The sequence below is a fragment of the Propithecus coquereli genome, unplaced genomic scaffold (genome assembly GCF_000956105.1).
Source record: "Propithecus coquereli isolate 6110/MARCELLA unplaced genomic scaffold, Pcoq_1.0 Scaffold299, whole genome shotgun sequence".
NCBI lineage: Eukaryota > Metazoa > Chordata > Mammalia > Primates > Indriidae > Propithecus > Propithecus coquereli.
In genome coordinates, this window is record NW_012148607.1 from 734,670 (window position 1) to 760,150 (window position 25,481).

The 25,481-nt window shown below is 52.4% G+C and overlaps 1 protein-coding gene across 2 annotated transcripts; it reads left to right on the forward strand.

Moving 5' to 3' along the window:
* The first annotated feature begins 13,862 nt into the window (after positions 1 to 13,862).
* On the forward strand, positions 13,863 to 24,631 carry TAL1 (T-cell acute lymphocytic leukemia 1). Of its 2 annotated transcripts, XM_012648934.1 has the most exons (5): positions 13,863 to 13,994; positions 17,793 to 18,239; positions 19,631 to 19,725; positions 23,804 to 24,031; positions 24,132 to 24,631. In XM_012648934.1, exons 2-5 carry the CDS (start codon positions 17,794 to 17,796, stop codon positions 24,539 to 24,541), a joined length of 1,179 nt encoding a protein of 392 aa, XP_012504388.1. In that variant the 5' UTR covers positions 13,863 to 13,994; position 17,793; the 3' UTR covers positions 24,542 to 24,631. The 2 variants fall into 2 exon arrangements, with proteins under 2 accessions (XP_012504388.1, XP_012504389.1); XM_012648935.1 differs by having other exon boundaries at positions 13,966 to 13,994; positions 23,804 to 24,258.
* Positions 24,632 to 25,481: the final 850 nt, after the last annotated feature.

The window sequence follows — 25,481 nt, forward strand, 5'->3', positions numbered from 1 at the left end:
TCCCAAGTGTCTCTGACATGCTCTGATCGTATGAAATGGTGATGCTGAAATCGGGTGTGAGCAGTGGTTTGAAAGTCCAGAGGAAGGAAAGGCTTTCCGCAAGACAGTATCGAAGATGGGCCTTGAAAGATTTTGAAGGATTTCCACAGGCCGAGGTCAGGAAAAGATTTACCTACTTTTTATAATGTTTAATATATTTCACAATTTAAAAGGAAAAAGGGAATACAGTTTTCCCCACCAAAATGTTGAGTAATATCTGTTCAAAGGGGTACCAATATGACTCTCCAGCTCTGAATTACGCATTCCCTGTTTTTAAGGAGCTCAAGTCTGTGGAAGAAAAACATAAAACCCCCAAAAAGATGTTTTAGGAGGAAGCCTAGGCTATGCTTCCTATCTCTTCCTCTCTGCACCCCAAACCGGAACTGTCTGGGTCGCAGAGAACATCCTCCGAGGAAATCCTGCTTTCCCACTTCCTGGTGGGAGGCTGAACTCCAGGAAAAGGATGGATTTGAGGAGAGCTCTGTGTCCTGCCTGTTCGTGGGAGGTCCTGGGGCCACAAGGAGGAGGAGGGGCTAATTAAAAACAGCGGAAAAGATGACATCAGGTATCCAAGGGTGTCAGAGCTGCAGGGCCCTCAGCGCTCACTTGGTCCTTATACACAGGTGGACACTGGGGCCCAAAGAAGAGATGGGACTTGCTCAGGTTCACACAGTGTAGTAAGCACAGAGCTGGGACTGGAACCTGGGACTCTAGCCTCCCAGACATACTATCACATGCCAAATGGCATTTGAGTCAGAAAGTTAGGTATTGAGCAATCAAAGCCAGGGTCTCTCTGTTCCCAGGAAAAAAAAGGCAGTACACACACACATATACCTTCCAGCTTTCTTGCCTTTGCTCACATTGCTCCCTTTATTTCTAAACTCTCCACAGATTCAAAGCCCTGCGTACCCTTCAAAACCCAGCTTAAATGCTACCCCTCTGCATCCCCTCCCCATCCTGCAGGAAACCTTCCTGGAATCCTCATGTGGAAGTGATACTTTCCTTCTTTGACATTCCTTAGCCCTTTCTCTGGTAATTTTTTTGTTCTCTTACAGAATTCATTACAACCAGCTTATGTGTTAGTTTATGTGTACCCGTGGCTGGGAGCTTCTCAAGGGCAGGGACCATGCATGATCCCCTTGTCCACTAAGAGCCACATGGAAAAGATCTGCTGAATGTCCCACCATGTCAGGGCCTCGTACTAGACTCTGGGGGGCATACCAAAGAGAAGGCACTGTTAGGCCCTGCCGTTGTAGATACTCATTTATGTGTGCAGAGACACAAGCAGAATCGTATCCATCCAACATCAGAGTCCTACTCAGTATCACATCTAGACCTCATAGTAGCCCTGGCAGGCAAACAGAAGCAAACATGCAGATTCACGTGCAGCACTCAGATGTACTCACAATTACAGAGAGTTGGGACAAAAGCAGATGAAAAGCCCTGCAAGTGACAAAGTCCTGGTTCAGGACAGTGAAATGAGGATGAGATTGAGGGAAGATAAGATCTTTTTGAGGATCAGAAACTTCCTGCTACAGGACCAATACTGTTTGCTGGCTACCTCGCAGATAACTGGGGTCATAGGGAAAGCACTAATACATATATTGCCTCATCGAATCGTAACAACTTGGTGAAGTAATAATAGTTAACCTTTACTAAACACACCTGCTATGTTCCAAGTCTGTTACACTTGTTAACTTATTTCTCACAACTGTATGAGGTAGATATTATTGTAATCCCCTATTGTATAGAGTAGAAAATAGGAGCAGAGAGGTTAAGTAACTTGCCTCAAGTTCCCACAGCCAATGTGAGGATTCAAATCCTGGCAGTCTGGCTCTGGAACCCATGTTCTTAACCTGAGCATCAGATGGGAATTATACCTGTGAGGACATGGAGACCCACGTGTAAAGTAATGTGCCCAAAGTCACACAGGTGAAGTAAGTGGTGAAGTCAGGATTTGAACTCAGGTCTGTCTGGCTTCAGAGCCCGAATTCCCTCTTTCTTCTTTTTCTCCTTCTTACTCGGGAGCAGAGGGTTAAAGTAAGCATGTGCTTCAATTTCCTAAAACCCATGTTCCTACCTTGATAAGGTAATACCAGATCTTAGACTTGGGTTAGAAGGGAGTAGATTCATGTACCATAGCTGGGTCACTCCTGATGTGTGACTTGCTCCAAACCTCCAAAACCACCCTAGAGGGGCCCACGCTGTGACTCTCCAAGCCCCCTGCTTGCCCTCTCTTCTCCACCCAGCACAAGGACTATCTGTGGAGATAGGGAGAGTCAGAGTCAGTCTTCCCAACCCCCACCCTGGTCGAGGCCTGCATTTCCTGGGCCACCCCAGGAAGGGGCCGAGACTCACAGCTTATGTAATCATGGAACCCTTTATCTCCTCACAAGGGCCATACAGGATGCACTTTCACATTTCTTTGGGGCTGGTTTCTAGGACCAGGAGGGCTAGCCAGTTCCGCCTCCTCCAAGTTCATGGCCCGGGTTCCTGCTGGGTGGTTTCCCTCTACCTCAATTTTCTCCAGCTCTGTCTCTGTCCCTCTTGATTTTTCAGCATACATTTGCATTGCTCCTACTCTTCCTCTGTGATATATGCTCGGGTATAGACAAACCACAGACATGGTCCTTGTCTTTGAGGGTCTTTGTGGGGTACACAGACACCCAGATAAATGTGGTCGGCACCATGTTAGGGGGACGTTTAAGGCACAAAGGAGAAGGAGCCCGAGGAAAGTGCTTCTGATCTGCTGGAAGTTTCAGGGCAGCCAAACCCCTTGGCTCCCTCTGCCTGGAGGAGGCTTACTTGGTGTTCACCCTTCCCCGTCCTCCTGCCACCCAGTTAAGTAGGGCCCAATTCCCCAAGGGCCTGAGGAAGCAAGATAATAGTAGGAATAACCTGGGAGAAGCAAAATGCCCACCCATGTGCTGCCAAAGGCCTGAGCTTATGTACATGATTTCATTCGATTCCTTTCCATTTTCCTAAGCCTATAGTAGGCACATGCCTCAGTTCCCTGAGGGCAGCTCAGATGGGCTCTTAAGTCCTCCAACAGCCATCGCAGGGCCCAGCGCTACTGTTTAAAAGGTGTTTGTTTAAAACGAACAAAGAAGCAGGGGCTATGCCCACTGTAGCTCTTAGTACACTGAGTTCGAGAAGGTGATTGATGGCCCTCCCCAGCAGCTTTTAGTAATAGAGTTGGGAAAAAACCCAGATTTCTTAACCTCCTGCAGGGCATGCTATCCAAGCAAGTGTAGTGTGTCTTGTTCATCTCTGTCATCCAGGCACCTAGGATATTGTCTGGCACAAACTAGGTACTTAGTAAATGTGGAATGACATGAATGAGTGAGTGAAGCTGGGTGAGTGTATGTTTTGCATACTCCCGGCCTAACATTCTCATTTCAGCTACCGGAAAGCCCCTTTGTATAACGTGAGCCACAATCTCACTGAGCTTCTCCCCATCCTCACGTGTGCCCTCCACTTCCCACCTCTGGGCCTTTGCACTTGCTGTTGCCCTTTCCTGCCATCTGCCCCTGTTGTTCACAGTCCAAAGCAGGTGCTCCACTTTTATAAAGTTCTTTCTGATCCTTCCCAGGCGGGATAACCATAGCATACACACATACACACACGCACACACACAGCTTCTCCTGGGTTCCCAAAGCACTTTGTACACCCTTCTCTAGTAGAGCTTGTGTTAAGCTGCACTGTAATTCTTTGCTTCTGTCTCTGTTTCCTTCATCTTAGTATCCCTAGGCTTGAATACAGAACCAGCTGTGGAGTAGAAGGTCATAATAAAAAATAACACCTTCTTTATTAAATGTGGCTAGGCACTGTTCTAAGCCCTTTATATATATGTCTTGCAATCTTTTCAACAACTTTGTGAATCACGTGTTACTTTTACCCCTATTTTAGAGCTGAGGAACCTGAGGCACAGAGGAGCAATGTGACTTTCTCAGAATCATCAGCTACTAAGTAGCTAAGGAGGAACTCTAGCCCCGGGTGGCCTGACAATCAAACACGTGCTCTTAATCAGCTATTAATTAGGCTCTGTCCTGTGGAGTGGGGTCTGGGCTGGGCAGAAGAGAGGGCCTCCTGCCGCAGCTTTTCCTCCTGACTCAGAGCTTCTGACAGAGTCCAATAGGCCTAATTCCCTGCCTCCATTTTACTAAGCCCATGCAGCTCCTGAATGGTGCCTTTCAAAACTTTCCCCTTCCTTTTCCGCCCCACTCTTCCTTGTCCCTTCTCCCCCTCCCATATAGCTGACAGACCAGCTTGTGACCCTCTAACAGGTCCAACCTATGAGGAATGTAACAAGGGAATCGGGACGTCTTGTTTCTGTGGGGTACCTGTGCCCAACTGGAGTTCTCATCGAGAGCTGAGCAGAGACCAAACAAGGAAGGAGGCAAAGATGACAGATGGATAAGAGATAAAAGGAGAGAGAGAGATCCTGTGGTTGTCCCACCCCATCTCTATTACAGATAGGGAACCTGAGGGTCAGAGGAGGAACTGACCCTACTTCCTGGCAGATGTCTCTGTCACTTTTCCAAACACCATCAATTCAGTTCCTCTCTCTTATCCCCAGATCTTTCCTCGTGTCCCGTGGGCCTGGCCCTGAGCAGTGTGAGTTACACTGTCACGGAGGGTTCCAGAATGTGCTAATCAGGACAGCGATAGGTGAGAGGAGGAGATATCAGTGCAGGTAGGGCAGGATTGATCGGAGAAGGTTTACCGGATGAGATAGGATTGAAAGAGTGCCACAAAGAATGTAGTCAACTTTATTGAGGCAAGATTTATGTATTTTAACATGTACATTTTAGTGTACAGTTCATTGCGTTTTGACAAACGCTTATACTCATACAACCACCACCACAATCAAGATACAGAACATCTCCTCTAGCCAGCCTCTTGTGTCATGTGTCACGTCCCTTCTACCATCACCCCTGATCTGAACTCTGCCATTACAGATTAGCTTTGTCTTTTCTAGAGTCTAATCTAAATGGAACTACACACTATATACTCTTTTATGTTTGGCCTCTCTCACTGAGCATAATGTTTTCAAGATTTTTTTAACGTTCTTGAATGTATGAGTAATTCATTTCTTTTTTATTGCCGAATAGTATTCTATTGCATGAATGTACTACAATGTGTTTATCCATTCACCTGTTGATGGACATTTGAATTGTTTCTAGTTTTTTGCTATTATAAATAAAGCTGCGGCCGGGCGCAGTGGCTCACGCCTGTAATCCTAGCTCTCTGGGAGGCTGAGGCGGGCGGATTGTTTGAGCTCAGGAGTTCGAAACCAGCCTGAGCAAGAGCGAGACCCCGTCTCTACTAAAAATAGAAAGAAATTATTCGGACAACTAGAAATATATAGAAAAAATTAGCCGGGCATGGTGGTGCATGCCTGTAGTCCCAGCTACTCGGGAGGCTGAGGCAGGAGGATCACTTGAGCCTAAGAGTTTGAGGTTGCTGTGAGCTAGGCTGATGCCACGGCACTCTAGCCCAGGCAACACAGTGAGACTCTGTCTCAAAAAAAATAATAATAATAATAATAAAGCTGCTATGAATATTTATGTACAAGTGTTCTTGTGGATATATAATTTTCAATTCTCTCAGGAAGCATATGTTTATAAACTGCAAATTTATAAGGAACTGCCAAAGAGTTCTCCAAAGTGGTTGAGTCATTTTTGTATTCCCTTCAACAATGTAGGAGAATTCCAGTTGCTCCACATCCTCACAAAGACTTGGTATTGTCAGTTGTTTAAATTTTAACCTTTTTAGTGGATATGTCATGGTATCTCATTTAAGTTTTAATTTGCATTTTTCTAATGCAAATTTGAGCATCTTTTCATGAGATTTTTGGCTATCTGGGTTTTTGTTGTTGTTGTTTGTTTGCTTTGTTTTGTTTTTGAGTCAGAGTCTTGCTATCTCCAGGCCTGGACTGCAGTGGCATCATCTTAGTTCACTGCAACCGCAAACCCCTGGGCTTAAGCGATCCTCCTAGGTCAGCCTCCCAAGAAGCTGGGACTACAGGTATGCATCACCATGCCCAGTTAATTTTTCTATTTTTTGTAGAGACAAGGTCTCACTCTTGCTCAGGCTGGTCTTGAACTCCTGGCCTCCCAAAGTGTTAAGATTACAGGTGTGAGCCACCACACCCACCCATATCTGTTTATCTTCTTTAGTGTCACAAAAGATTTAAACCAGGACATACCACAATACCATCCAAAGTGTTCAAGATTTTGAAGTAGTTCTCCCAAAGTAACAAATAGTTCATTATAGCCAGCAGGCATGGAGAGGACACTGGAGCCAAGCTGTCTTGGATGCATACCACCCGAGTGACTTTGGGTGAGATGAGACTGCTTCCTCGTTTCTAAAGTGGAGATCACACTAGCAGCTCGGCAGGGTTATCGTGGAGGACCAATGACAGAATGAACGGAGGCAGAAGGAGGGGACAGTGCAGGCACACACAGCAGGTGCTCAGTACATACATTTCTTTACAGGGGCCCAGGGGTGCAGGGGTCCTGCACACATTATTAGTATGTACACATGGGCCAGGGCCCCTGTGTCAGTGACCATCACAACTATTTGCTACCCAGAGAGGTAGTGGCTGTGTACACGTTCTGTCCTTTTCTAACAGCTCTGGGAGTGAAATCTTTGATAGCAGAGCTACTGGGGTTCTCTGCTCATGAGGACAGACAAGCTTAGGCACTATCTCTTCCATAAGTTTTGAAAGTAGCTTTGGTTTCTGCATGCTTTTAGAAGAAGCATGAGTTAGGGAAAGGGAAATGGCTTTGAAACATTAGAAAGCACAAGGCTTTCTTAATACACTCAATTATTTTACTTCAGCCTTTTCTACAGATGGGGATTGTAAACTAGAGCCGTGGTTCTTAAACTTTTTGTGTGCATCAGAAATCACCTAGAAAGCTTGTGAAAATAGATTGCTGGGCCTCACCCTCAGAGTTTCTGATTTATTAATAGTAGACCAGGGGTGGGACCTGAGAATCTGTGTTCCTAACAGGCTCTCAGGTGATGCTGACTGTCCACTTTGAGAACGACTGAATTGGAGTCCCTTGCATCCCTGAGAACTCTGATGGCAGTTCTGCGGTTGGAAGCACAGAGAGGACTTTCGGGCTTGGCATTCTTGAGGCCTGCTTACTGATGGGGCAGGGGTTCTTCCAGGGCAAGGAACAGAGACAAAAATAGAGAGAATAGTCATTCGGAAGTGGAAGGGAAAAATAATGACATCTGCTCAAATTGAAGTTTTTATCATTAAAGATGAAATCCTCATATAAACAGTATGATGTATGGACAACTACCACCTCACTTCTACAGATGAGAAAAGTGAAACTCAGATTAAGTAACTTGCCTAGAATCACACAGCTGGCAAGGCGGGGAGCAGGGACAGGAGCTCAGGTCCGCCCAGCCATTGCACTTGGTCTGCTGCTGTGGCAGCACCGCGGCCTGAAGCCAGACTGCCCTAGGCATGAATTCTGCCTTGCCATTTTCCAGCTAGGTGTTCTCTGCAAGTTGCTCAACCTCTCTGCGCTACCTACAAAAGGGAATAGTCCTACCTCACTGGGCTGTAAGTCTTAACTGAATTAACACTTATGAAGTGCCTAGAACAGTACCTGGCACACCAGTGACTGCAATATAAATTTGTTGAAAATAAACCGGGCTTCCCTTCAGAGTGCACACATGGCATCCCTGGTCTAGAGAACAGGCTCAGAGTCGAAAGCCCAGAGATAGCACAGGGCAGGCAGAAACACTTGAAAAAATTTTAAATCCTCACTTTGGGATTTAGACAGAATCCATCCTTTGGTAATGGTGGTGGGGAGCGACAGCCTCAGGGGCCCCAAGCCTATCCCCAGCATTCTCCTACCCCTTGCGCTTGCGCTCCAGCCTCCCCTCCCCCTTGCTACCCCCACCCCACCGGGCGCTCTGGGTTTCCTGCCCGACTGAGGCTCCAGTTTGGGGCGGGTGGAGGAGGGGTGGCATTTCCTGGCCGGGCCGCCGGCCGCGTCATTAGCTCATGGACGCTGGGACAACGCGCTGACCGACAGGCACCAGATGCTATTTTGGGCGGCGCCCCGCTTAGAGGACAGTTTCCGTTTTTCCACCGACGGGTCGGAAACAGGGGAGAGGGAGGGTGTAGACGTCACAAGCCCCCAACCCTCCGCAGAGGCTTGGGGGGGAATGTCCAGGTGGCTGCTAGACTGTTAGAATCTGGAGCTTGGCGGAGAGCGTACGTGTGGAGTTGGGGGATGGTGGCCGTCACCTTCCGCCCAGCAGACAGAAGCCTGGGCACACCCTCTGCAGTATGGTAGGGTTGACCAAAGCCCCAAAGCCTTTCCACCTGTCCTCTATTCCTTTTTTTTTTTTCCTTTTTTTTGTAGAGAGATGGGTCTTGCTCTGTCGCCCAGGCTAGAGTGCAGTGGAACGATCATAGCTCCCTGCAACCTCAAATTCCTGGGCTCAAGCGATCCTCCTGCCTCGGCCATCTTAGTAGCTGGGACTACAGGTGTGTGCCACCATGCACAGCTAATTTTTCTATTTTATTGTAGAGAGGGGGCTATCGCTCTTGCTCAGGCTGGCCTCAAACTCCTGGCCTCAAGCAGTCTTCTGGCCTCGGCCTCCCAAAGTGCTAGGATTACAGGCGTGAGCCATCATGCCTGGCCCAAACCAAGTTTTATATACTAAATATGTATCATCTTCATCCCCCTCTTGTCACCTCTTCTGGCAGCACGGTAATCCAACCTCTAAGCCCCCTCCCCTGGACCACTGCATTGGCTCCAGAACTGGTCCCCCAGAGTCCTTCTTACCCACACACACCCCTACTCCACAATGCTGCCAAAGAGCTTTCTACAAATGCAAATCTGATCCCATATAAGATAATATGCCCACCTTCAAATCAAACAAAATGGTTCCAAAAAGTCCTTTATGTCATCCACAAGCTTGCACCAGCCATACTAGACTCTTTTCTGTTCCTTTCATAAGCCTACAGCCCTTCTGCTTCAGCCTTGGCCCAGCTGCTTCCTCAGCCCACCTGGAAGGTTCTGGATGCTCCCTCTTCTCTCTGTTGCCCAAATTCCACTCTTAGATCTCAGTCCAGGCCTCATTTTCTCAGGGAAGCAGTCCCCACCTGGGATTTCCTATACGGGAATGGCTAGACTGTTTTCTAGGGGCTAAGAGACATGAAATGATTTGCCCAGGGGTCCCACAGCCTAAGAGTGGCAGAGCTAGGTTTCAAACTCAGAATTACATGACTGCACTCTATTAAGTGATGCCACCAAGCAAAGGTGAGGGGGAATTGGGCTCTTTTTCTCAGAACATGAGTGGCCCTTCTACCACGGGATTCTGTGAAAGTTACCTGCGTCCACATGGCAGTCTGACTTCCATCACAGAGCACTAGAGGAACAGAGGGCAAAGGCAGCACTGAATTAGCTGTATCTTCTCAGAGAGTTGGCCTGATGACCAAAGAGAAGCCAGAACCCAGACTGGAGCCACACTCTGGGCTCAGTCCTTGACTGGGACTCAGTCTGTGACCAAACTAGGGGCTTTTCACCTGTTCTCAGGCTCCAAAAGGAGCTCAAAACCAGAGATACTAGAAGGACAAAGCGGCCTGGCATGGTGGGTAGAATTGTGGACTCGGACACCAGAGTTTGGATCTTGGCTTTTTCTCTGCATCACTGTAGGTTCTGGCCAAGTCACATTTCTCTGTGCCTTAATTTCCTTCCCTATGATGACAACCAGAAGTCCCACGCAAGTGCATAAGATGTTGTCCCAGGCCATGGCTGGGTGAAGCTCCATACATGTTCTCCCTCACTACCACCTTTTAAAGTTCATTTTATTTAATTCTCCCAACTCTGTGAGGTGGGTATTATCTCCTCGTTTTACAGATAAACTGAGGTCTGGAGCTAAGTGAGTAAAATTTAAGCCTGTGATTTTTCTACTCCACCATGAACCCAGATACCTTCCAGGGGCTGAACCCCAGTCACCCAGATGACACTAGACCTTGGTCCCTGCAGTGAGTTGAGTCCAGATCCCTCATGCCAGCCCGGGGTTCTAGTCTCTCTTCTTCACCAGCTGAGCTCCAGAGAAGTCTCTGGTGCCCAATTGCCTTCAAACCCAGGCTTCACCACTCACTAGAGATGTAACATTGGGAAGGGACTTTTACTTCCTGTGTCTGTTTCCTCATCAGTAAATTGAGGATAATAATAGCACCAACTTATCAGGATTATTTATGAAGAGTAAATGAGTTAGTATCTGTAGAGTGCTTAGAACAGTGCTTCAGTAGCAAGATTAAAACGTTTTAAAAAGCTGTTCTGTGTGGAGCAGTGTCCCTGTGCTCTGGGCTCAGCCTGAAACCCAGCAGAATGGACATTTTAATCTCTCTTTTGACATCAGGAGCCCCCACAGGGCCCCTTGGGTTTGACTCACTGGCTCTATTTTAGAGGACCAGGGCGGAGCTGGGGAGCTTTCTGGGATAAGGGGAACTGAACAGTGAAATCTGGGTGTCTAGGACACTGGAGAAAGAACGAATGAAGAAAGAAGGGTTGGGAGGTGATGATTTTGGTGTCTTGGTGGCCTTCAGGGCCGGGGACCGAGTGTTGCGGTGAGAATGGCTGAAGAAAGGTGTCTGGAAGGCCAAGGGACTGAGGTGGTGGGGAGCTGGGGTTCCTGAGAGTCCGCGGGGTCAGAGACGGGGCTGGATCCCCGGGTCCCAGACAGCGCGCCCGCCTCTCTCCGCGGCGCATTCCGGAGCCGGTCCCAGCGCCGCGCAACCGGCCTCCACTCCCTCCGGTGAAATTGCCAAATTAAAATGAATCATTTGGCCCATAATGGCCGAGGCGCTTATCGGGGGCGGGCGGACCCGCGGCAGCGCCTTATCTCGGCGGCGCACACGGCCCCGGCGCGCCGCGGCCCATGCTAACGAGGCCGGGGACGTGAGCGGGATTAGAGCGCGGCGCGGGCGCGGGAGCCGCTGCGGCCGGCCGGGGCGGGAGCGGGCGGGGGCGCGGGAGGGGCGGCAGGGGCGGGCCTCCGCCGCCGAGGACCGGGCCGCAAAACGGCCACGCGCGGACCCCCGCGGCGGAAAAACGTGAGCAGCCGGGCCCGTTCTAGAGGAAAAGCACCCCGCGCCCCCCCGCGGAATTCCTCATCGATTTCCTCCCTCTCTCCCCCCACGCCCGCAAAAGAGGTCTTCGCTCCTTTTCCCTCGGTTTCTTTCGAGCGGGGAGCACTTTCCCCGACGCGCCCGCCCTCGCTGCCGCCGCCCCTCCCGCCCTGGAGACTCTCTTCCTTCCCCTTTTTCCTTACGCAATATACAGAAACGCGCGAGGCGGTGGTTGGTTTTCATTTCTTCTTCGTGGCTGTGTGCATGCGGTGGCATTATGAGAGTGCGTTCGTGTGAGCTGTGGCAGCGCTGTTTCCGCGTGTGGCCTTCTGGGCGGTGGGTCGTGTGTGGAGTGTGGTGGTGTCTGCGCTGGTTGGGTGTGTAGATTTGGACCCTTCGAGGCCCTTGTGCGTCGTCTTCGTTGTGATGGTCAACAGGGCTTCTCTCCTGTTCCGTGCGTTGGGTTGTGTGGCCTTGGCGACTGTGTTTGGTGGTTGTTGTTACGTCGGGCGTGCGTGACCCTGATGATGCTGGGTTGTGTGTCCGTGAGACTGCATTTGACTGATTCAGTTGTGTCATGTTGGACGGTGTGCGGGTCTGACCACGTTGGCTTGTGGGGCAGTGTTGGGTTGGGCCGTGTTGGGTTGTGTTTATTTGCTTCCCCTCTGTGGGGCTGGGCTTTGTGTGATCGCGTCCCCACTGAGCCGTGTGCCTGTGTGCCGGTGTCCTTTAGAGATGCATTTGCAAATCGTTGGGGGCGGGAGTGGGGGGAGGGCGAGCGGGAGATCGAGGCTGTGGTGGGGGCGGCGGCATGGGGGGCGGGGAGCGGGATTTCACATTTTATTCCAAATTATGATGTATTCGGGAGCCAGCATTGGCTTGGATGGGCCGACAGAGCCAGGCCCGCGGCTGCTCTGTCCGAAGGCCAGTCTGTGCCTTGGTGTTTGAGGGGTTCGTTGGCGAGTGGGAGGCTGTTCCAGGCGCGAAGCTGAGCAGCGCTCGCCGAGGCCCGAACCTTCACGCCGGTAGCAGCGGGCTTCGGTTCTCGCCACACTTCGGCCACGTCCATTTCGGGTCAGTTTCGTGGGTGCGGCCGCCAGGGTCCGGGGGAGAGGCCAGGAAAGGACAATGGGCACATTCTCCAGGCCTTACGCCTAGGTAGGGGATCCTCAGGATCCCCTCCGGGAAACATTTTCCTACCCCTTCTCGGGTGAGCGACATTCCCGCGTGGGTCCGGTACCCGTCAAGACGGCGACCACGGCGGAGCCAGGGCCCCGTGGAGGGACGGGGTTAGTGCGGTGCTTGCTCGGGATGAGAGGACTTTGTTGTGATTGTTAATGCCATCACCATCACAATCGTCATCTTTAATACCCTATTTTAATTAAAATAATCGTCCGAGACCGCAGCAGATTGTCCCTTTTAGCTTCTTTGGAGGGAGAACAAAGCAGCGCTGCTGCCCGCCCCCAGCTCTGTTTTCTAAGTTGCTGAGTTTGGGGTAGGGAGAGAAAATGGAGAGAGGGACGGACACAGAGGCTCCGTCATAAAACAAACATTAACCCCACGAACTAACGCCGGGAATGGGTGGATTGCCCCCTTCTTTCCTCCCCGCCTTCGTTTGGATTAGAGGAGGAGAAAGTCTTCTGCATTGTATTGAAACCCAGGGAAGAATTATTCCTATATTTCCACCAAAGCTACGGCAAATACAAGGAGGCCTTCGCAATTAATCCAAGACTTCGATGTGTGATCATAAACTGGACGATTTAGGCAAAACAAATTAAACAAAACCCACTGGGGAAAAAATAAAAGCAAACGAAATCGGCTACACCCTTGGAAGCAGTATCGGGTTTGTTTTTAGCCTCTCTTCCTTTTGCCTTGTTTATCGCTGCAACAAATTATTAGAATTCCCCCTACTCTGCCTGTCTAAACCCCTGAAAAAATCGAAAATTGTTTTGTAGGGGTGGTGGAGGAGAAGGTGAGGAATTTTTCTTTTTCTTTCTTTCTTTTCTTTCTCTGCCTTCCTTTCTTTTTCTTTCTTTTCTTAATCGGTAGGAAGAAAAGACGGGATCTGAATAGATCATATATCTACCCCCCCCAACACACACACACTCCATTCCTGTAGGAAAGTACAGTCCTTGGAATTGGGTTGTGGTTTCACTCTGGGCTGGAGGTGGGTGGGGGTCGTGGAGAGAATATGAGTCTCCAAAGTTCTGCCCCACCGACCAGGGTCGCCCTTTTCCACACATCCTCCCACCGATCCACATCAAGCCCGGGACTACCCCTTCGCGGTGTGGCCGCAGCTCAGGCTTGGCCGGGGTTATTGAGCCGACCGCGTAGACACGTCGGTGCTTAGAAAACAAACTCGGCCACACTGAACCAGATCGATCCCAGTTGGAGGGTTCGAAAATGTTCTGGGCAGCCTGCCGGGAGGGGTGGCTGTTGTTGGACTAAATAGTTATTCCTGATTGGTCAGGTGTAGTGTTCCTTTTCACTGGGGGTTGGGGAGAGGCTCCAAACACCTGCATGTTGGGGGCGGAAAACTGTTCGTGATTCCCTGGGCTGGTTATCCGGGGACATGAGGTAACTCCCAGCCATTGACCCCCATTTCTCTCTCTCCCTCCCTCTCGCCCTCCCTCTTTCTCTCCACCCCCCATCTTTCCTGGAAACTCGCTTTGGGCGCGGCAGACCGCGGAGGACCACACCGCAGCCTAACTGCAGGCCTCGCAGCGAGAGAGGGGGAGAGCAAAGACCCCAGTCCACAGCCTCGGCATCGGCCTCCGCCCCGCTCCAGCGGAGGAGTGGGAGATCCTGTTCAGAGGGGCTGGTATCTCTAAATATGCCCCAGGTGAGTTTTTTGGCGGGGGCGATGGTGTCGGTGGAAACGGTGTCCAGAAAGGCCTTGAGTTCCGGCCCGGGTTTGGGGAGGCTCAGGACGAGGACAGCCCAGTCTCAGATTGGAGGAGGGGAGAGCGGCGCTGGGCTCGGGATCCGGGATCGGACTGCGGCTAGCTGCCTCTGTGGCCTAGAAGCAGGGCCCTTTCCTTTTTTCCTCCCTGGGTAAAACCAGCTGGTTGGATTTACTCCCCCAGGCCTCTCCCATCGGTCTGGGTTCTGTGGACGTTTCATAAGGCCAGTAACTTTGGGGCGGCTATATCCGGGTGGTGCAGGCGGTGCCTGGAGCTAGCGCAGGAAAAAGGCTGCAGCCCGGCTGGCTAGCGCAGTCCCCATCGGTGGGCCCTGACCCGGAGCCTGAGGCCTAGGGCGGGGCCGCGCTGGAACACCCTTCCACGCCCGTAGCCGCGGGGGTAGGGGTGCAGTTCACTTGCGGTTTTGGTTCTGGTGCAAACTGGGGGCTACCCCAGGTTGTCTTGAGAGTGTGGGTGCAGCAGGAGGGACCCGAGGCCGGGTCCAAGGCGATGGCTGTTTTCGTCTAAGAAATTCTCTGTACCGGGGATAGGGAGCTGCTGGAGACTCCTCGCTTGCCCCTAAGCAGGAGCTCCCGGGATCTCCTGTCTTGATCAGGCCCACGGGGAAACGTTCCGGCCCTCTGGCAACGGGCGCTGAGGATTCGGTGGTAGGGGCTGCGAGCTGGGTCTCCGCGGCACAAAGAGAGAGGAGTCGCCATGGTCGCGATACTCGAGTGCAGTGCGACCTAGTGCGAAACCTTCCCCCTCCTCTTCCATCCTCCCCAAATGAAAACAAATAAATGGAAATCACTTAGGTTTTCCTTTCTGTAATCTTAACCCAAGCCAAGTGATGCAGTTTAGTCGCCGACAACGTTCGGTGCTTGCTTGGGAGTTTTCCGGTGGCTGCCTCGGCTGGGGTGATCCCGGTAGCAGAAGAGCGGGCGGATTTTCCTGAGGTCCGGGAGAGCCCGGGAGACGTCCGCCATGGACCTGGGGTCCAATCATACCTTTCTCACAGGGAGCCTTGGAGATATGGATATTTATAGGTGTCTGGAGAGGGCATTTGGGGCCAGGGTCAATTCATCTGGAATATGTACTCACTCCCATTGCCCCTCGGGAACCCGCTCCTATTGCAGAGCTGAGGAATTAATCAGAGGGTATAAGTGTGTCATAACAGAGCTTGAGCAGGGCACATTGTCACTCCGTTAGAAGCTGGAGCTGAAGCACAGGTCACGGGGCACACGCTGGTCTGTCGGGACAATGAGGTAGGGAGCCAGCACCTTGGGGCTTGCACGTTTCGTCAGGGGCTGGTGTATTTCTGGTGCATTTCAAGCTGCAGGGAGCGGGAGGACTGGGCTGATAGACTTCTGGTGCATTTCCAGTGGCCGCAGAGTCTTGGCGGTCGCATTCTGTGAATACAAACCTATTGTCTCCGCCATAATCGTAAATTCGCTTCCAATGAAGCGTCAGGTTCCCACTGCCTTTGCAGCTCGTGTATACCAGGTCCGGGGAATTTTGTCTTTTCTGGTCCAGGCTGGGGGGCTGGCAGACCCAGAGCAGGCTCTCAGTCTGAATCGACATTCTCCCTCGGCTCCGGTGTCAGTCAGAACTGGGCTCCCGACGAGGCTCCGGAAGGTCCAGTCTTCCTTGGGGTGGGCGGGATTGTTCCCAGGATCAGTCAGGTCGAGAGCATTGCAGGGGCATAATGGGAACTCAATGGCTGCCATGAATGTTTAGATGGACTCTTTGCATTGCTGAATTGGATTGTGTATTTATTTTCTTCTTTAAAATACCCCAATTACAGCTTGTAATCCTAGCACTCTGGGATATCGAAGTGGGAGGATCGCTTGAGCTCAGGAGACCAGCCTGAGCAAGAGTGAGACCCGTCTCTACTAAAAATAGAAATATTAGTGGGGGGGGGGTCGTGTCCTGTGCCTGTAGTCCCAGCTACTCAAGAGACTGGGTCAGGAGGATAGAATGAGCCCAGGAGTTTGAGGTTGTGGTGAGCTCTGATGGTGCCACTGCACTCCAGCCAGGGCAACAGAGTGAGACTGTCTCAAAAAAAAAAAGCCCCCAATTATACAATTCTGAGAGCAGAAGCCTTATTTTCAACAACTTATGAAGCCTGTTGGGTTGATTATATTTTTATTTTTTATTATTTCATTTATTTATTTTTATTTATTTTTGAGACATGGTCTTGCTGTGTTGCCCATGCTGGTCTTCTCAAACTCCTGGGCTCAAGTGATCCTCCCCACTCAGCCTCCGGAGTATCTGGGATTACAGACACCAGCAACACTATGCCTGGCTTTGTGTTTTTATTTTTATTTTTTTTAATTACTAAAACCTCACAAGCATCCTCAAACTCTGGACTTAGAGTCTCCTGGTTTTTCTGTTTTGGTTCTTGCTGGGGCTTAACTCCATCTGGATGAAGCCCGGTGGTGGAAGAACCCTACACACTTGTGGGAAGTGGAGCAGCTGCCATCATCTTGGAGTATGCTTGTGGGGGACATATGGGAGGGCAGAGCAGTCAAAGTGAGATCAGGGTTTTGGTCTGTCTCTGAAACTGGCAGGCTGTGGGCAACATTAGGCCGGACAGTCCTCTCACTGGCCCATTCTCGTAGTTAAAAATAATAATGTTTACTTGAACATTTGCACAGTTCTTTTAAGTGCATAAAGGAGGTATTCCTCCTATTTCCCAAAGAAGAACATGGAGGCAGGAGGCAGGGAAGGGGACAGGTGCTGGAAGGACCTTCACCGCCTGGGAAGAATACCTTGTCCTGCTCTTAGACCGGAACCCATACCCCACTGGCCTTCAAATGCCTGGGTTCCACACCACCTCAGCCAGGCCTCCCTTTCAGACCTGCCCTCACTTCTGAGTCCCGCCTCGTGTGGAGCTGAACAGAACCAGCTGCAGGGAGGTAGGGCCAGGATCATATTTTTCCCTTGGAGACCTCTCATCTCCAGGTCCGCATGGGAGGAAAGGGCGGCTGGGGTTACCAACAGGGTACAGAACCCACAGTGGGTTTGCTTAGTGCAGACAGGCACCCTCCCCCCCCCAGAGGGGTGAATATGTGTTGGGGGAGCTGGTTCCTCCAGATCATTCTTTGCCAGCTCTGGCAGAGTGAACTCCAGGCTCGGTACCCATTCCCTAATTCCCTACTTCCATCCCCACCAGGTTTCTGGGTGTGTGTCTGGGGGTAGGCTGCGGGTGGGTGTTGCAGAGAGGGGAAGGGAGGTTCCAAAAGCACCCCTGCCTTTGCCTGACAGAGCCCCTGCCCAAACCAAAGGCGGCGGGGAAGAACACCGCCGGGAATTTGTCCCTTCCTCTTCTCTGGTGGTCTGAGAAGGGGGACGGGGTAATCTTTCTCTCCTCTTTGTACATTTCCTTCCTCCTTTTATCCCTTCTGTTTTTCTTTTGCTGGCTGTATTCCTTCCCCCCCCCCCATGTCTCTGTCATCTTTCTCCATCTCTGTCCTTTTGGCCCTCAGTCTCTGTGTGTCCCAGGCACCCTCCTCCCTTCTCCCAACCCAGAGACCCCCTTTCCCTCCCCCCAGCCCCGCCCGGCCTTCAGGCCCCGAGGGCGGGTATGTGTCCACGTGGCGCTAAGTTCGTCGGCCTTTTCTCCTGTCTCGGTCCGTGAGTTCTCTCTCCTCTTCACCCCTTTGCCCCACCCAGTGTCGGTGGGTCGGCGGCGATTGTCAGAGCGGGCGACCGCTTGTCTGTCTGTTTGCCCGCAGGATGACGGAGCGGCCGCCAAGCGAGGCGGCTCGCAGTGACCCCCCGCTAGAGGGACGGGACGCGGCCGATGCCCGCATGGCCCCCCCGCACCTGGTCCTGCTGAACGGCGTCGCCAAGGAGACAAGCCGCGCGGCCCCCGCGGAGCCCCCAGTCATCGAGCTGGGCGCGCGCGGCGGCCCGGGGGGCGGCCCCGCCGGTGGGGGCGGCGCCGCCAGAGACTTAAAGGGCCGCGACGCAGCGGCGGCCGAAGCGCGCCATCGGGTGCCCACCACAGAGCTGTGCAGACCTCCCGGGCCCGCCCCTGCCCCCGCACCCGCCTCGGCCCCCGCGGAGCTGCCCAGCGACAGCCGCATGGTGCAGCTGAGCCCGCCCGCGCTGGCGGCCCCCGCCGCCCCCGGCCGCGCGCTGCTCTACAGCCTCAGCCAGCCGCTGGCCTCGCTCGGCAGGTCAGGGGACCGGGACGCGGACAGGGGCTGGGCGGGAGGGCGCGGGCGTCGACCACTCCTCGCGCACTTCCCCGGCCACAGCACTCCTACCTGCCGGGCTGTGCGGGTGGAGCAGGGAGAGAGGAGGTCGTTTTAAACCCCTGGGCGTAGGAGCCTAGAAGCTGTGGACCCCCCCACCCCCAGCCGCGCAAGTGAGAGAGGAGCCCTTGGTGGGAGAGTGATGTGGCTGGGGGTGCACGGGTGTCCGGAAGCCAAGGGGCGGGGCTGCACCCCGGGGGTGGCGTGGAGTGCAGGCTGTGGCTGCTGTGAGTAGAAGCACGGTGTGCTGTGTGATGGTGGTGCGGGGTCTATGGGAGGGAGTCCCCCGAGTGCGGGTACCAGGTAAGTGTGTCTGAATGTGCTTCACTGTGAGCACAGGTGGGTGTTTGCTGCTAGGGGTGTGAAATTTTTCTGGAACCTGCAATGCTAGGTGGACAGGCAAGAGATAAGGATCTGAGGGTGGTGGCAGTGGGCACCCCTCTTTGAATCTCTGCTGGATCACCGGCCTGAGGACCGATCTGTCTCTTCACTTCTAGCCCCTCTGTCTCTATCTGTGGTCCCTGCACCTGGCCTGTACTCCCTTTCGGGTGAGGGCATCTGTTTCCCTGCTGGGGCCACAGTGATCACGGAGAGAGGTGCAGGGTTGGAATGAGGACAGGAAGATGAGGCACGGATAGAGAGGGTGGGACAGTCAGTGAGTCTGCAGGAGACTCTGAAAAAAAACAGCTATAGAGAGTCCAGAGTGGGGATGACAGGAGCAGCAGGAGGCATTCAGTGGTGGGGAGTCAGGGTGTTCTGTCTGTTGCCCTCCACAGCCCCATGTGGCTAGGATGAAAGAAGAGGGAGGCTGGGGGAGGGGAGAGTGTGCTGGAGTTGCGCATCAGGTGTGCAGGTCACATCTGCCTGTGTGGGAACGTATTTGGGAATGGAGGTGTCTGTGTGGATTGTGTGCTTGTTTCCAGGGGAGGAGAGTGTGTCTGTGGGGTGTGTGTCTGTTAGTTTTGTGTTTGCTCCACGTGTTCACTTCTTTCGTGTGTGTGTGTGTGTGTGTGTGTGTGTGTGTGTGTGTGTGTGTGTGGAGGGGAGTGTGGATATGTGGCTCCTCCTCCCTTTGCTTGTTTCATGACGGAGAGGGTAGGGGCATTCCGTGTGTGTGTGTGTGTGTGTGTGTGTGTGTGTGTGTGTGTGTGTATTTGTTTAATGCTCCGTCTATCCCCAGTGCAAATGAGAAGGGAGCAGGGTTGCCCTCCATGGGTGGGGGTGGCTTAAGATACATAGGGAAGATCCCTAAGGAGCCTCTTTCTCGCTCCACCCAACGCGTGATCTTGTGGTCTGCCTGTTCCCTCCCCCAGTGGGTTCTTTGGGGAGCCTGATGCCTTCCCTATGTTCACTGCCAACAACCGAGTGAAGAGGAGACCCTCCCCCTATGAGATGGAGATTACTGATGGTGAGTCTCCCCATCCCACCTTTGTATCTGCCCCTCATGCTGGTTAGAGCCCTCTGCAGGAGGGAACACTGGGGACTACTCCGTAGGTGTGGGCAGGTCACCTTGGGACCCCAAATTGCCGAAGCCCTTCACCCTGCAACTGAGCTGGGACTAGGTGAAGTCCGGGTGGTGGGTCTGGGAGGGCCACACTCACAGTCCTGGGAAGAGGGGATGTGGGAGAGGGACACATAGTGGTGCTTAGCCCAGACCTTTAGAGTCCGTTCCAGTGCCCACTCTAAGCTGTGTTTCTGCACTTTGGCAAGGATCCCAGGGGAGGGCGGAATCACATAGTGCCCCCGACTCTAGGCGCTGACCCTCAGGGATTCCCTGTACCTCCTCCCAGTTCCTCTTTGGAGTTTGAAGTTTGCTTCCTGCCTGGAGTGGTATTTTCCAGGGTTTCCTTCCAGGCCCCTACATTAAGGGGTCCCCTTTGTCCCCTGATGTGCATTTTGGGCTGAGACCTGGAGTTCCCTTCCTGACACCATAGATTCTACCCTGCTCCCTGGATTCCCCGACAAGGGCTTCAGCACTGCTACTATGAACTACTTGAATATTCTTTGGCCCTAAACTTGCGGGAGTGGGAGACTTGGAGGACTCTCATCCTCTTCCCAGGGTTGACCTGATGTAGTAGATGGGTCCTGCCACCAGCGGCAGGAGAGCAGGCTCTTTAAAGCTAAGGGACTTTAAGCAAATCCCTGATGCTCCCAGGGCTTCTGCCTGGCTGCAGCCTGGGGCTCCCGTAGGAAGGGCACCTGAGGCCTCAGAGCCAGGCTGGGATTTATGCTAGCAGCTGGCAGGAGGGATGTGTGTATGGAGCTGGAGCTTCTGGAGCTGGAGCGAGCCCTCTGTGGTGTTCTGGAGAGGAGGGGGCGCTTTGATCCAGACAATAGAAGAGACCTCAAAAGACCCAACCAGCCTGGGGCACAGGTGTGTAGGGCTGAGAGAGAAGGGTGGGGTGAGGGGGAAGGGTGCTGGGGCTGCAGTGCTGCTAGATTAGAGAGGGGTTCTCTAGTTAACGGCAGGGGGGTGCACTGAACAGGAAGTAAGTGGGACCAGCCCTAAAGTTCCCCAGGAAAGTGGCATTTTTTACAAGAGGCAGAGGAGGTGGGCACGGGGCAGAGGGTGTTTGCAGGGAGTGCAGGAGTGTGGAGAAGCCATCACCTGTAGACGTTACCGGTTTTTACTGAGCACCTACTCAGTGCTGGGTCAGAGAGAGGCAGAGGACTCCAGAAGGACGGACAGATTCAGGAAGGAGGAAGGTGCGGAGAGGGGGTGGTTCTCTGGGAAGCAGCCAGAGAGGAAAAGGCAGAAATGTAGGTGAAGGGGGGGTGGGTGCAGGATGTGTCCACAGGACTTTGGAATTAGAGATTGAATCAAAAAGCATCCATAGGAGTGGAACTAATGCAAGATCTAGAGTCAGGACTTGATGTGATTTCCTATTGCTGGATTTTTCTGGGCCTCAGTTTCCTCATTTGTAAATGGGGAGAATAGTAGCTTCCTCCCAGATTATTGAGAGAGAACAATGAGATAGCAGGGGCGGTAAGCCCCTCTCCACCATAGACTGGGACCTCCTTAACGTGGGGATTTTGTCTGTTTCTGTGATGGTACTCCTAGTGCCTGGCACGTTGCTCATCACGGAGCAGTCCTCTGGCCATGGTTCAGAGGGTGGGGATGGGGGCAAGTGAGTACAATAATTGCAGCCATTTATTAGACACCTACTATGCACAATGGACTTTGTGCACTTGGGTTTTATTTAATCCTCACTACAAGCCTGTGAGGTCAATACTATTGTTTGCAATTCACAGATGAGGAAATTGAGGCTCAGAGAGGTTAAGCAGGTTGCTTGAGGTCACACAGCTGAGTCCTGTACCACTCGCATAGCACTAGTCTTAAGCTTTGGAATAAGTCCTGACTACCCCCACCCACCTCCCTTTCTGGAGTCAGTCTAGCTCTGTGACAGCAGTTATAGTACCCCCCTCCCCAACTAGGAGATCCCTCAAGATCACCAGCATTAGCCACGGTGCAGGGACTGGTTCTCCCTGTGCCACAGCTGAGGGACTCCCTCCCTCTGGCCTGGTGGCCCGAAAACAGCAAATTATTTCCTCTGAGGCAGCCTAGGGTGTGCTGCCCAGCAGGTGTGCTGTGTTTTCCCAGCCTGGGTTTGGCCTTTGGCAAAGAGTCAGCTGAGCTGTCGCCTGCTTGGATTTGGAAAGACAGTTTCAGAGGCGATGTGGGCAGGGCATGAGTGATCCTGCCCGGGAACATAGTGGGGGTGTGTGTGCATGTGTATGTAGGAGAGAGAAAGAGGCGATCAGGCAGGAAGTGTAGGCACAACGTGCTGGGTCGCACACTGACCACTGAGGCAAGGTCTGCCTCCATCCTGGCCTCAGTCTCCTTAGCTGTAAAATGAGCAGTGGGACTTAGGGGAGGTCTTAGCCCTTCCGCTTCCCTCTCACCCACCCAAGTTTCCACGTTCTGAGGTCTGGTTCCAGGACTTACTGGAAGAGGGCAGATAGATAGCCCAGGATTGGCAGTTCCTTCAGTGCTCAGAGCTTCCTGAGGATGGTGTGAGCCTGGCTGTGTACCTCGGTGTTAGGGAAGGAAGCTGTCTGCTCAGCCCTGGAGCTCAGGAGCACTGACGGGGCCTTCCTTGTCTTCCCTTGGCTTTGGGAATCCGAGGTCAGGCTTGAACACTTGGCATAGTGCTTTGCACACCATAGGTGCTCAATACATGTGTGCTGGTGTTTGCCACTGCTCCCTAAGTTTTTGTACACGGAATGCTAGTGACTACTGGACCAAGCTATAATCAGTGCTATATAGCCATGGGGAGACTGGGGCCGCCCTTGGGAGCCTGCCTACAGCCATGGGCCATACCTGTGTCTCTCCACTCCTCTCCTGGGGTGAGAGCCTTTCTGCTCTGGTCTCTGCTCTTCCCTCCATTCCCCACCTGCCACCAAGATGAGTCAGTCAGCAAGCATTTACTAAGCCCCTGTTCTGTGCTTTCCATCACCCTTGGGATAAAATCCCCACACCTTACTGCAGAGCTCCGTGGAGTCTGGACCCTGCCTGCTCTGATCTTGCACGCACTACTCCAGCCAGACTGGCTTCCAGCTCAGGCCTGTGCACATGCCACTCCCTCTGCTTGGACACTCTTCTTCCTCTTCCCTTCCTGGGCTTGGCTGGCTCTTCTTTAGCCTTAAGCTTTTGCCTTATAAATGCCACTTCCTCAGAAGGCCTTCCCCGGACTCTGTAGGTAAATATAGTAGCTCCTCTTCATCACCATTCAGCCCCGTTTGTGTTTTTATTTGTTTGCTACTTATTCATCATCTCTCTTCCCCATGAAAATGTAAGCTCCATGAGGGCAGGGGCCCTGTCTGTTTTGTTTGTTGTATTCCTTAGTGCCTGACACAGTGCCTGGTTGTTAGTAAAAAACTGATGAATGGATAATAATAGCTGACATTTATTGACTGGTTAAGCTGAGGAAGGTATCGTCTTAAATGCTTTGCCTGTGTTAGGTATTAGACCCATGTAACAATCTTATGACTTGACTTAATAGTATTATTTCCATTTTATAGATGAAGCTAAGGCACTTCCAGAGTGTTTATGTAACTTTCCCAGAGTCACTAGTCAGAAATGGTCAAACAGTCAGGAGTTGAACCCAGAAAGTCTGGCCCCAGAATCTGTCTTCCTAAATACTGCTATAAGGCCTCTTGGCACAAGTGAATGAATGAATAAATGACATATGGTCCCTGTCCTCAGATATCTCACAGCCCAGAGAGGGAGACCAGCACAGAAACATAATAATCACGAGTGAAGGAGATCAGGGGCTGTAGGACCGTGGTGGTTGCTTAGATCTGTCTGCAGGGGTTGAGGGAAGTTCTTAGAGAGGAGGAAACACAAGAACTTGATTTTAAAGGCTGCGTATTTTGTAAGTAAAAGTAAAGAAGGCATTCTAAAGTTCCCAAGTTTCCCAATGGATGGCGATTCCTTTGGGGGACCCCCAGCCCATTTTCCTAACCCTTGTCCTCCTAACCTCTAGGTCCCCACACCAAAGTCGTGCGGCGTATCTTTACCAACAGCCGGGAGCGGTGGCGGCAGCAGAATGTGAACGGGGCGTTTGCTGAGCTCCGCAAGCTGATCCCCACTCATCCCCCAGACAAGAAGCTCAGCAAGAATGAGATCCTCCGCCTGGCCATGAAGTACATTAACTTCCTGGCCAAGCTGCTCAATGACCAGGAGGAGGAGGGCAGCCAGCGGGCCAAGCCTGGCAAGGACCCTGTGGTGGGGGCTGGCGGGGGTGGAGGTGGGGGAGGGAGTAGTGCGCCCCCAGACGACCTCCTGCAAGATGTGCTTTCCCCTAACTCCAGCTGTGGCAGCTCCTTGGATGGGGCAGCCAGCCCGGACAGCTACACAGAGGAGCCAGCACCCAAGCACACGGCCCGCAGCCTCCATCCGGCCATGCTGCCTACCACTGATGGAGCCGGCCCGCGGTGATGGGTCTGGACCACCTGGATCAGCCAGGAGGATGCCCTTAGGTCACTGGGATGGTGGGCTGCAGGGCAGGGGGGATAAGAATTGGGCAGCTCTGAAGCAGGGCGATGGACTTGGTGAACTTTCCTTGATGTCTGAACTTTGGGAAGCCTTTACTGACCCTGGGGCTGGCTTTTCTGTTTCCTGTCTCAGTGAGAGAACAGAAAAATGGAGCAAAGTGGTAGGTACTTTTTATGAAGACGGCACGGTCTTCCCCTTCCCCCAATCCCTAATACTTCCCAAGTAGGAGGCTCGAGAGTCACTGCTTTTGGCCTAGAGTTTGGGAGCCCTGTCTTTGCTGAGACCTGGGGTCGTCAACTCTCACCTGAGGCATCCAACAGCCTCTGCCTTGCCTTTGGCCCCTCCCAAGCTGGCTGGGGTGGCTCTTTGGCCACTTTTGTCCAAACACATAGGTACCCAATAGCTGCCCATTTCCTGAGCCCCATCGTTCACCCAGGCCCCTGTCGATCCATCCAGCTTGCCAGCTGCTGCAGTCACAAGCCTCGAGGTGCCTTCTTCAGGGTCTGGTTGAAGAAGACAGCCAGTGGACAGCCTGCTCTCAACTGGCTGGGCCAGAGGGTCAGAAAACCCAGTAGCCCTTACTTCTTGCCCTGGGGATCAAAGTTCTGCTTTTCCCCACTGAGACTTGCCTTCCTCATCCTGTGGCTGTGGGGACCGAGTCTGCGGCCTTGAGTGTGCCCTGTTGGGCTTTGTGTGAAGGCAGAGAAAAGGAAAATGATATTAGAGTGACATGAGCAGGAGCTATTTTGGGCATGTGCGCTTCAACTCCTACACATCACTGTTCATGCTGGTGGGTGTGTGTTGGTGCTGGTCATGGGTGTGCAGCCCTGTCTGTGAATGCCCCCGGATGCTGGCAGAAATCTCCCTGCTGCAAGACATATGTGCTAGTGGTCAGGTCTCTGTTCTGAATTGAGCACAAACTCTGTCCTATGAATTCTTTGCATTTGGGATTTTTGCTTGACTTCAGTTATTGGTGGGATCTTTAGGTCTCAATATGACCCAGGATCCAGCCCCACTTCTAGGGCAGGGGTAATCTAATCAGAGACCAGGTCCTGGCCAAGACCCAAACATGCACATTCACTTAGCAGAACCTTACACACCCCTCGATTATGCAGCTTTCAGTTCCCAAGGGTGTGCCTGGGAGGTTGGTTTAATGCAATAGGAGT

Excerpts from the sequence above, each read along its gene's own strand:
- TAL1 (XM_012648934.1), top strand. The coding sequence starts at position 17,794 with ATGACGGAGCGGCCGCCAAGCGAGGCGGCTCGCAGTGACCCCCCGCTA. Across the intron at positions 18,240-19,630 it reads CCGCTGGCCTCGCTCGGCAG|TGGGTTCTTTGGGGAGCCTG; the intron begins GTCAGGGGACCG and ends TCCCTCCCCCAG. Across the intron at positions 19,726-23,803 it reads TGAGATGGAGATTACTGATG|GTCCCCACACCAAAGTCGTG; the intron begins GTGAGTCTCCCC and ends CCTAACCTCTAG.